This window comes from Quercus suber, unplaced genomic scaffold (assembly GCF_002906115.3).
Source record: "Quercus suber isolate HL8 unplaced genomic scaffold, Cork oak 2.0 scaffold_15, whole genome shotgun sequence".
Lineage (NCBI taxonomy): Eukaryota > Viridiplantae > Streptophyta > Magnoliopsida > Fagales > Fagaceae > Quercus > Quercus suber.
Genome location: NW_027069480.1, coordinates 478,102 through 490,497, shown reverse-complemented (window position 1 = coordinate 490,497; position 12,396 = coordinate 478,102). Strand labels below are relative to the sequence as shown.

Here is a 12,396-nt window from a genome sequence, read left to right as displayed (position 1 = left end):
GTCCTTGGGGCTGTTCCATCCTTTCCTTCCTAATGAAACTTTGCAACTTTCCTTGCCTGATAAGAGTTTCTATCTACTGCTTCAAGTCATAGCACTCAGACGTATCGTGGTCGTGATCGTGGTGGAAATGGCAATACTTATCTCTGGATCTTTTGCTAGGGCCTTCTTTCAACTTGCTAGGAAATTTCAAGATTCCTTCATCCTTGATTTGCATCAAGAATTGATCAATCGGAGTGTTTAGTGGGGTGAAGCTTGCAAATCTCCCTGTGGGGGTTTTGGAATGTCTCTCCTCTCGTCTATCCCCTGTCCTAGCCATCTTTCATCCCCTATCAGGTCATGCATCTTCTTGTCTTTCCCTCTTCTTAGGCTTTTCTTCTCGGGTTAGCAGTGTGTCTTCCACGTTCATATATTTAGTAGCATACATCCGACATAGTTTTTGGGTCGTTTTTGTATAAGGAAATAGGAACTTACCCTTTTTTAACCCATTAGTGAATGCATCCACAAGTATCTTGTCATCAGTTTCGTTAATTGAGAGGGCCTCCTTATTAAAGCGAGTTATGTATAACCTCAGCGTCTCGTCCTCCCGTTATCTAATGCTCCTTAGGCATGTAGTGGATTTCTTATACCTGTGTCCCCCGATAAAGTGCGAAGTGAACTATGTGCTCAGCTCCTTGAAATTACTAATGGAGTTGGGCATCAACCGGCTGAACCATACCCTCGCCGAACCCTTCAATGTAGTTGGGAAGGCTCGGCACATGATCTCATCCACCACCCCTTGCAAGTGCATGAGGGTCTTGAACGACTCTAGATGATCTAAAGGATCCTTCGACCCATCGTAAGCTTCTACCTAGGGCATACAGAATTTCGGTGGTAGGGGAAATGAAGTGACAGGTGCAGTGAAGGGAAAGTCCGTCTTGTGGATCAATTCGTCGAGGTTGCTTGACACCTATCCTCTGAGGGCATTCATCATGAAGTACATCCTCTTCTTCATCAATTGCATCTCTGCAACTATCTGTGGAGGTGCTGTTTCCATGACGGATGGGTGGCGAGTATCTTGCCGCTCTTATCTACTTGGGGTGTTGCTACCTTCCAGTCCTTCTCGATCCCTTCCTTCGGCGTTGTTGCCTTCTTGCTCTTCTTTGTGATTGTTGGGTCTAATGTCCCTTTGGTGTAGCTGCTCCTCTAGGTCATGGTTTTGCTTGGTAAGTCTTTCTACGGCCGTAGCTAATGTCTGCACTTGTCTTTTAAAGGCAGCAGCACGTGGTTCTTCATTATTATTGGTTGCCATTGAACGAGTGAGCATCATGCAACTTTTTGTTTGGGGGGCGCTAGTAGTCTCGTTTCCCACAGATGGCGCCAATTGATGATGCCGAAAAATCATCAGTAAGTTGCGCAGTCCTCATGTGCTCTAAGCAAAATCTGCACAATAAAGAAAAAAGGAAAAACCCTATAGAGAGTACCGGTGTGGTATCGGCCAAATAACCTCTGAAAGTTAAGTTAGAGAAGTTTCACAACTCTAGAGTGCTAGAGCTGGGGGAAATTATGCATACATTGTTTTTTGAGGGCTTGGAGTTTTTATAGTAAAGTAGAATCGACTTCCTTTTCTCGGGCAAGAAGATATTTCCTTATGGAGAAGATCCTAATAAAATGTACGTATTTTGTGGGATTCTTCCCATATAAAGGTTCCTTGACAAGGGTCAAATGTAGAGCGCAAGATATTTCCATTTAGGATTCCTTGGAATTCACTTAAGCCAAGTGGGTGCCACGTGGCCTTGACATCGGGCGCCCTCATGATCATACACCAAGGACCCCGTCCGCATAGGACTACCCATCATGTATTCTTTCCGTCTATCATCTCGATTCGTCGTCTTACATAACACATATGTTTAGCACCGTCAGGTTCATTTGAACATATCTGTCATGCTTTGATTTTAATCACCTTCATTTATTTTTATAAATAGCTTGAGTTTTTTTAAGGTAGATTTTGCAATTCTCTCACTCTCTCTAAACAAGATTATAGTGAAAATATATGGTCAAAAATTCAGTTTACATCTAATAACTTTGTTAAATTGTCATTTTAGTATCTTAAGTTCTTCCAATCATTTTTCTCCAAAAAAACAAAAAACAAAAAACAAAAAAGTTCTTCCAACCATTGTTGTGAGAGTTGTTTTGTTCAAACCCTTATTATAAAGTTTACCTGCGTGCATCCAATGTATGCAGCAACCCTCTAATAACACATAGGCCCCACACATTGGTGGGGTCCACATATTGCGAGACATTCGCTGCTTATAGCAGATATATGGCATGTCTTCTCCTTTCCCTAGTTTTGCTATTTAAAAGTAAATGCAACAATTTATACCAATTTAATAGAATTATTTCATTAAAAAAATTAACTACTATACAAAAAAATAAAAAATAATCCTAATCTGCTGTAATTTTTATTTTTAATTCAAGCAAAATCTGATTTCTCTCTCTTGCCTACTTTTTTCTATTCTAGACCCAGATGAACCAAAATTAAGATATTTGAAAGATTAGATTTGGGCTCAGTCAAAACTTGTTTCTCGTTCTCTCATCTTTTCAAATCAAATTAGAACAAAAATTTGAGACTGAGTTCTTTGGAGAAAACCAAACACAAATCACAATCTCCACCTCCGCATATCTAATCTTCAAAATAGAATAATTAAATAATCATTTTTTTAACAAAGCTCAGTTACAAAATTAGTTATAGCCTTATATTACAACCTTACTCAATATCTTTTTATTAGATGTGAATTTTGATAAATCTATCATTGAATTAAATTTTTTTGTTATATCCTCCATGCTTGCAAAATTTCTAGAAAATTAAAGATCAATAGTTATGTCATCAATAAATTGTATAATTTCAAGTTTTTGTAGTTTAAAATTATGCATAAAATATAATTTTATAGATTATATAGTAAATAATATCCGATTGATTCAAAATTTGACATGTACATTAAGAGGCTAAGAAACATACAATTCAATGGTTAGATTTTTAAAAGGGCGCAACTTCTATCTAGTGCCTCCAGTGCACTAGGCCCACTACATCATGTACACGTGTTCATTTTCAAACATATGATTATATAGTAAATAATATCTTATTGATTCAAAATTTGACATGTATATTAAGAGTGTAAGGAACATACAATTTAACAGTTAGATTTTTAAAAGGGCGCAGCTTCTGTCCAGTGCCTCTAGCGCCTTGGACCCACTACGATTATAGCAGGTGTCCATTTTCAGACATGTGTCATGATCGCAGCGGGTCTAGTGTTATATGACACTGGACATAAGTAATGCTTATTTTATTGAGTAAAGTTGTAGTTTTAAGTTACAACCACTTTTGTAGCTAAACTTTATTCATTTTATTTTTTATTTTTTTTGTCTTAAAATCATCTCTCTCTCTCTCTCTCTCTCTCTCTCTCTCTCTCTCTATCTCTCTCTCTCTCTCTCTCTCATGGGGCTCTTCAAATTTTGCTTGCACTGATTGGCCGTCGGAACAAATGGGGTTTTCCTTTTGGCGATAACAAAGTTGCCCATTTGTTTGGGTGTTTTGAGCCCAAAAAGCACGTTTTGCAAAAAGTTGGAGCAACTTTAGTGTTTGGTTCAGCCTAAAACGCAATTTTTTTAGAAAAAGTTGCGTTTTGGGCCAAGGCTAATAACGCGCTGAGAACGTGCAAACCTTATGGAGTTAAGGAGGTCCATAAAACAAAAAGTCCAATGCGCGTTTGTAACTATCCGTTGGCTCTTCCTTCAATTACCAAATTACCCTTGATAAAAGTTCTCAGTTCTCACGCATGTCCCTCATTCCTCTCATCTCATGTCTCTGCTCTCCCTTTGCCCTGAAGCTCACTCGCGCAATAAAATTAATCAAACCACAACAATAAAAGCAAAAATATTCTTGCTCTCATAAAACTGATATAATTTAAACAACAAATCTAAAATCAAAACAACAACTAATCAAGAACAAGGAAAAAAAAAATAGAAGCTGATATGACCCCTGGTTGCATGCACTCTGCAGTAAGGAGGAGGAGTAGCAGTGGCGGTGTGGTGGAGCAAAGGTGATTTCTCCTTTCTCTTCATGCATGTCCATGTGTGTTTGAAGATAATGACACCAAAAGGCAAGCAAGATTTATGTGAGACGCATCACAGAGAGAGCTAGAGAATTTATGGAATCAAGTAGGGGAAAAAAAAAAAAAGAGTAGAAAATGAGAGAGCTGGAGAAAGAAAGAGTGAGGGAGCTTCTAGAATCAAGTGGAAGTAAAGAAAAAAAAAGGAGAGGATATACTGTGTGGTGGGTATACATGTGTGGAAAGGAGCTTTTAGAATCAAGTGATGGGTATACGTGTGTGGTGGACAAAATGCAAGAGAAAAAAGAAGGAATAATATGGATGAAAGAAAAGGCAAAGAATAAGAAATCACAATTTAAAAATAATACCACAATATTTTCACAATAAATTTTAAGTAATTAGCTAATATTGGTGAGTAAAAATATAATTTCAGTGGTGGGTTCAAATTAGAATTAGTAACAACTTTCCATATAAGATTTTGTTATGATTCTTGTGAAAGTATTGCAAAAAATATTGTGGATGTAACATTTTTTGTTGAAAAATATAATTGTTGAGAATGAATAGGAAAAGAAAAAATAAAGATTGAAAAAGAATACATTTGATTAAAAAAAAAAAAAAAAAAAGTGGGTAAGCAAAAAGTAAATGTCATTGTTGATTGTCCAAACAGTACAAAAATTTGTCTAACCTACTAGAGATGCTCTTTATGGGGGGAAAAGGGCCCAGCCCAACATAATGGGCCGAAAGCCCATAGGAGAGCTATTTTGCGACCGAGAAAAAGGAGATGGAAAAGGCAAGGTCCATCTGGAAGTGGGACCCTCAGAAGGAAGAATTATTACAATCCGAAGAGGATATCTCCTTTCCGAAGAGGTTGTAATCCTCTAACGCAAATATTATAAATCAATTGAGTGTGTGAAAGGCCAAAATGACCTTCCGAGGACTCCACCTGATCAAGATAAGCTCTGAGTATGCTAGGAAACGATAAGGATGGAGAAATATCTAAGGGGAAAGCTGCTACCACCGTATTTAATACTCTGCAGCAACTTTTCTGACCGCATTTATGTGGAGAAGACCCCTGAACAGTGCATCCTAACCTACCGCCACTCACACAGAGCTAAAAGAAGATGCTTGACGTGATATGTACTCAAGCAAACTCATAGATGAGGAACAAGTGGATGATGGAGATGAGGAGAAGGGTGGCTATATAAAGGAAGGAGACTCCTAACTAGAAGAAGAAGGAAGAAGAACAAAAAAGAGAAAGAAAGAACTTGACTGTAACCCTAAGACCTTTGTTCATCATATAAATAATAATATAGCTCTTCGGATTTTCAGGTTTTACGTGTAAATTCATGTTGGCTTGTGTTTGAAAGTTGTGATTCATTGTTGCCAATCCAATACTTAACCTAGCTCTTTCACCCATACTCTACAAATTTATTGTTTTGGGCTTGAACCACAAATCCTAACCTTACACTCTTATATATACATTGTCCTTTTTAGTAATTTACCTTTTAAACTGTCACTTTTATAAGTGCTAGTCAAACACAGTTTTTTCAAAAAGCATTTTTTAACAATTTTTACCAAACACTCAGCTTTTTAAAAAAACACTTTTTCATTATCCACTTTTTAAAAACTCCAGTTTTTTATTATGTACTTTTTCAAAAAACCGAACCAAACTCACCCTTACTCTAGGAGTCTAGGGACAGCGTCTTTAATATTTTCGTGTTTTCATTTTCTTTAATTTGCTTAAACTAATACAATATTTTTTAAATAAATTTTTAATGGTAAAATTGATAAAACAACGTCGTATTAATTAAGGATATTAACATTCTTCTCCTATATATATATATATATATATTTGAGGATAAGAACAAGGTTGTCTTAGTAACAATAGATGGAAAGACTGAAGTGACTAGGCCTACAAAATTATTGGATCCAAATGAGAATTTTTAAACTCTAAAATGATTTAAGATGCTATTTTTTTTTTTTTTTTGTTGAAAGAAAAGGACGATATTAATTAGGTAAACTTAATTAGATGAAAAGCAGTAAATATTTAATCACGATTTTGACCCCAAAAAAAAAATGTTGTTGAACCTTCAAATCTTTTTGAGATATTTATGATTAGAAAAATGTGTAATTTTTGAAATTAAAGAAGACATTTATTATTATTATTATTATTATTATTATTATTTTAGAAGAAGACATTTAGAAAAGCAATACTTTTTTTGAGAAGAAGAAAGAATGTACAAAATTCAATGTTCAAATTCTCTAACCCCGTTTCTCAAAAAAAAAAAAAAAAAAAAAAAAAATAAAAACTCTAAGGCCAACTATTGAATTAAAAAAAAAAAAAATGTGTAGTTTACTTTCAATTCTTTTTTAACTAAACAATTCCTGTTGTTTTAAATATACATTGGAAGTAGTTGATGGTTTTAATCTCTAAATTTTATTTAGTTAGTGGGTGATGTGACAATTTCTCATTAAAACAAAAAGAAATTCCAGTTAATAAAGGAGTAAGCTAAACTCTAAAAAAAAAAAAGGTTACTAATTGATATGTCATTAATCACAAAAAGTAATCTCAATATTTATTTATTATGTTTTTTTTTTATAGGATAAACGGTAGAATTATGTTGTTGAAATAATGTTAATCACACTCATTTTCCATGTTAGTTTGTACATTTTTTGTAATAAAATTGGTATCATCTAGAAATACTTGCAACAAATGAAAAAATCATAGAAATACTAACAACAAATAAAAGAATCGTAAAATTGGTCACTATTTTTTGAAATTGGTCACTATTAAAAGCTCTTGAAGGTGGATTAATTCATACTTAAAGGTGTTTGACACTTTTCAACCATTCTTGATCAAGATTGCTAATACACTACATAGATTGTATCCTCCTAATGATTGCAGTTTCTCTCTTTGCCTCCAACAATAGCTTACTATTTTATACTTTTCTGAAAAACTGCATTGAAAAGCAAAGACAAAAATTGTTTAAGGTAAACACTCGAGCTAGAAGCCCAAATATGTAGCACAAGGTTATTTGGTCTATTTGTAATGTATTTTAATTATTTCAGAAAGAAAGAGAGTTCTATTTTCTTTATTGAATGAATCTAAATATTGTACATTATGTTGAACCTTTTATCTCTTTATGGAAAGTTCTAACTCAACACCAACAAACATATTGTCTTATCTTCGATGCAGATATCAATCAAAAGTTATTGAAGAGATTGTTAGAGAAATACTTGGTAAATTGATTTCAACATCCTCAATTGTTCCCAATGATCTTGTTGGAATAAACTCTCGTATGGAGAAACTGGTGAATTTATTAGACATGGGATTGAAAGATACTCTACTTATAGGAATTTGGGGAATGGGTGGAATGGGTAAAACAACTTTAGCAGCAGTTGTTCATGGAAGATTTCTTAATCATTTTGAAGGCAACAGCTTTCTTGCCAATGTTAGAGAACAAAGCAGAGGCCCTGGCCTAGTTTCTTTACAGAAAAAATTGCTTTCTGATATCTTGATTGGAAGGAGCGTTGATTTTTCAAATGTTCACTGGGGAAGCGAAGAGATAAGGAAAAGATTAAGTCATAAAAAGGTTCTTATCATTCTTGATGATGTGGATCATCCTAAGCAATTAGAAGCATTAGCTGGTGATAAAAATTGGTTTGGTCCTGGAAGTAGAATTATTATTACAACCAGAAATCAACAACTTTTAATCAATCTTGGAGTGGATAATATATACCAAATTGAGGAATTAAACAATAATGAAGCTCTCAAACTCTTTAGTCGAAAAGCCTTCAAGAATGACTGTCCTTTAGAAGGTTATGAAGAGTTGTCCCAAGAGTTTATATATTATGCTAAGGGTGTTCCTTTAGCTCTTGAAGTTTTGGGTTCCTCCATACTTCATAGAAATGTAGATCTATGGAAAAGCACCCTAGCTAGAATTAAACAATATCCTCCAAGAGATATTCTAGAGGTGCTTAAAATAAGTTTTGATGGCCTAGAGGAAAGTGAGAAAAACATATTTCTGGATATTGCTTGTTTCTTTAATAGAGAGTACAAAACAAATATACTACAAACTCTCCATGACCAACTTGACGGGGATATAGATGTCCTTTTGAAAAAGTCTCTTATAACTATCTCAAGGGGATATCTTCAAATGCATGATTTACTACAAAAATTGGGCAGGGAAATTGTTTGTCGTGAATCCATTGAGGCTGGCCGACGCAGTAGGGTTTGGTGTATTAAGGATGTCCTTCATGTACTCAAAGAAAACACAGTAAGTTGATCAGGAAAAATCTTAAACTTTGTGATGGTATTATCTATGCTAATCAAATGAGATTTTGTTAATATCTTGTACATGGTAAACTTAATATTATTATTTGTTTTTTATGACCAGGGAACAGACTTAGTTACGGGCATATTCCTTGATGCACCTCCAAAAAAAAAGGAACATTTGAATGCTAAAGCTTTCTCAAACATGAAAAACTTGAGATTACTTAAAATCAGTGGTGTGCACCTTCCTCAAGGTCTCAATTATCTTTCTAGTAAGTTGCGTTATATTCACTGGTATGGATATACTTCAAAATCTCTGCCAACAATTTTTGAGCCAAAAGAACTTGTTGAACTCATTATGCCTTGCAGTCTCATGAAACAACTATGGAAAGGAATTAAGGTAAGATTTTTACTAATGCAAAAGCTTTTTCTTTTAAAACAAAAATTATATCTATAAGGGTTTAATTTTCTCCGTTTATTGTTGTTTTATAATAGAGTTCAAACGAGTTAAAATTCATTGACTTGAGTGACTCTAAAAACTTGATTGAGACTCCGGACTTCAGTGGAGTGCCAAATCTTGAGCAATTGATTCTTCAACATTGTACAAGATTGTTTAGGATTCATGAATCTCTTTGGAATCTCAAAAGGCTTATTCAGTTGGATTTGAATGGTTGCAAGTGCCTTGAAAGTCTTCCAAACAAGATAAACATGGAATCTCTAGAAGTTTTTATTCTTTCTGGCTGTTCAAGATTGAAGAAGTTTCCAAAGATTGTGGGAAATATGTCACATTTATCCAAACTTGATTTGAGCGAGACTCCTATAAAACATCTACCAGCATTTGTGAAGCATTTAACTGTCCTTACTAATTTGGATCTAAGTAAATGTAGGTATCTTTCAAGTCTTCCAGATGCCAGTTGTCATTTGAAATATTTGAAATCTCTCAATTTGTCTTACTGCTCAAAACTTGACAAACTACCAGAGAGCTTGGGAAATATTAAAGGTATGGAGAAGCTCAATGTAAGTCATACTGCTATAAGAGAACTCCCTTCCCCCATCGGTCTCTTGGAAAAGCTCAAAGTAGTAATTTTACGGGGATGTGTAGGGCTATCATATTCTAAATCATTGAATAAGCTCCTACATACTTTATCAGGCTTATGCTCTTTGACCAAACTAGATCTAAGTTACTGCAATCTTTCGGCAATTCCCGATGTTGTTGGTTGCTTGTCGTCTTTAAAATTATTAAATCTTGGAGGAAATAATTTTGTTTGCCTTCCTGATAGTATCATTCAACTAACTAATTTGGATGAACTTTTTTTGTTTGATTGTACGGATCTGCAATCTTTGCCATGGCTTCCGTTAAATATTGGGGGGATTTATTTGGAAGGGTGTATATCACTGGAAACAACACCAATAAGACCAGATTATGATTTTCAGCCGATACTTAATCTTGTCAACTGCTTCAAAATAATGGAGGATCAAGGCTATGGTGACATGTTGTCAATGATTAAGGTCTCTCTCTCTCTCTCTCTCTCTCTCTCTCTCTCTCTTATGAAGTTCTGAGCATCGTGATTTGTACATTTCAGGATCCTTGTATACCAGGCAGACGGACACATTCTGTCGACATTCCGGAATGGGTCATAGAGCAAAATGAGGAGGCTTCAGCATATACACCACTGCATGTGAAGTTAGATGACAATTGGAATCAGGTGGGTTCAGTGTCTCTAACAATGTATTCAGATGAATGTAACAAAATTGTGGGACTCTTCGTGTGGTGTGCTTTTAGATTCAACCAGCATCATCCACCTGACGAACGCGGTATTAAAAAATGTGATCTTCGTTGGGTTATTGTGGTCAACGAAGAATATTTTGAAGAGTTAAAAAAAAAATCAAATTGTCTATGGTGAATATAATGTTCCTGAACGGTATCACCTTTGGTTGGAATATGTACCCTGTCCACACTTCTATGGGGACTTGAGAAAAGCATGGAGTAAAAGCGATGCTAATGGAATCAGTGAAATTAATTTTTTTTTTGATACCACTAGTCCAGGATTGGAGGTTCGGAATTGCGCAGCCTGGTTGGTATACGAGCATGACATTGAACAAGCCAAACAAATTCAGGCTGAGTCTCAGTCTAGACAATTCATGAACCATGATGGGGAAGGGGCTGGACCTAGTGGAGAAGGTACCTCTAATGACATAGACGTGCCACTGGGCCACTACACCCAAAGAAGATTGGACTCAACTCCATAATCTAATTGAAGGACTCGTTCTGTGTTTCGGATTTGGGATTGGGAATTTATGCCTTGTAGGCTTCGTAGCATTTATTGTGAGGAGAGTAAAAGAGGCTACTAAACTTTTTTTGCTCAATTTTTTTTGTAAGTAACCATTTTCTCCTTCTTTATTTTTTTTTATTCTAATATGACAGTGTATATTACACACAAATTGTTTAAACACACTCTCAAAACCAATTGAAAATATGACTTAAGGGTGTGTAAAACAATTTATGTGCAACAAGTTCAATCTTACTAATATTTACCACAGTTGTTTATAGGAGAATGCAATATCTGCATGCCACTCTTGTGTCATAAAATCAAGACCGGAAGAAGAAAATTTGGGCTATTTTTTCCTAGAGGTTTGCACCCCCCTCTCTCTCTCTCTCTCTCTCTCTCATGTGAATTTGTTTTTTACTTTCATTAACTGGAACAAGGGCCCTATATATGGACCAATAGGTATATCTTTTTTTATGTGTAGGTGTGTGTATATATATATATATATATATATTTTTTTTTTTAATGAAATGCGTAGGAGTATTAATTGAGCTCAAATGTATCAAAAATAAATTTTTATATCAAAGAAAAAACAGAAGAAAAATCTCTCCATGGTTTGTGTTAAGCTCTCACACAATTTCTTTTTCTCCTTCTCCATGTAAGCTAGCAAAATTTTGTTCGATCTAACAGACTAACAGTGGTGTTTTCAGTTTTGTTCATGTAAAACGGGGGGTGAACCATTTTTTACGTACATACCACACTCCCCTTTGCACAGATACATAGGTAACTGCCAGTAACATAGGTTTTATCAATAATATAGTCTATGGGTCCAGCATCCACAACCAAATTTTTAAAAAATAAATTAAAATTTTAACTTATTAATTTCTTTGGTTCTTGTCTCTCAAAAAAAAAAAAAAAAATTTGGTTGTTGCTTTATGTGTGGATATACCGGTTTTTAACAAATTTTTATGGAAAAGAAAACATTAAATAAATTTATAATTAATTATGACAAGTAGATATAGTTATCATCAAAATTAATTTAGAAATACCAAAATTATGGTTTTAAACGGATTTTTCAAAAAACCGAAAAAGATTCGATTTTTAGTTTTTACCAATGTTGAACTAGCTAATCTAATCCGATTTTTAAAACTGTGACCAAAATATAGATTCATTAAAATTTTAATCATAATTTTTTTAGTAATTGGTTTGTTAATTCAATAGATAGTTTTCTTTTAGTTTTATTGTGTTGTTTTATCAAATTTCAACATATTGAGAAATGTAATGAATTAGTCTTTATTTATGCAGGTTAGAATTTTTTTTAGTTGCAAATAGTTTTTAATAATAAATGTCTTGTAACGACCCCGCCCCAACTGTGTAGATATTGTCCGCTTTGGGACCCATACCCCTCACGGTTTTGTTCTTCCCCAGGTTGCGCTAGGGAAAAGGCCTTTACACATTGAAGGGAGATCATTTCTTATAAACACATTTTCATATGCTTCCCTAGGCGATGTGGGATTCCATGGATTGCAAGACCCCCTTTCGGGTCACTACAATCCACCCCCCTTACGAGCACACGCATCCTCGCATGTGGGACCCACACTTCCGGCTAGGGCATGGCTCTGATACCATCTGTAACGACCCCGCCCCAACTGTGTAGATATTGTCCGTTTTGGGACCCATACCCCTCACGGTTTTGTTCTTCCCCAGGTTGCGCTAGGGAAAAGGCCTCTACACATTGAAGGGAGATCATTCCTTATAAACACATTTTCAT

The 12,396-nt window shown here is 34.9% G+C and overlaps 1 protein-coding gene across 1 annotated transcript; it reads left to right on the top strand.

Annotated features, from left to right (window-relative positions):
* The first annotated feature begins 7,228 nt into the window (after positions 1 to 7,228).
* LOC112009043 (disease resistance-like protein DSC1) lies at positions 7,229 to 10,608 on the top strand. The gene is made up of 5 exons (XM_065782053.1): positions 7,229 to 8,362; positions 8,483 to 8,758; positions 8,854 to 9,867; positions 9,942 to 10,173; positions 10,406 to 10,608. The coding sequence occupies exons 1-5, from the start codon at positions 7,229 to 7,231 to the stop codon at positions 10,606 to 10,608; spliced, it is 2,859 nt and encodes a 952-aa protein (XP_065638125.1).
* Positions 10,609 to 12,396: the final 1,788 nt, after the last annotated feature.

Excerpts from the sequence above, each read along its gene's own strand:
- LOC112009043 (XM_065782053.1), top strand. The coding sequence starts at position 7,229 with ATGGAAAGTTCTAACTCAACACCAACAAACATATTGTCTTATCTTCGA. Across the intron at positions 8,363-8,482 it reads ATGTACTCAAAGAAAACACA|GGAACAGACTTAGTTACGGG; the intron begins GTAAGTTGATCA and ends TTTTATGACCAG. Across the intron at positions 8,759-8,853 it reads AACTATGGAAAGGAATTAAG|AGTTCAAACGAGTTAAAATT; the intron begins GTAAGATTTTTA and ends GTTTTATAATAG.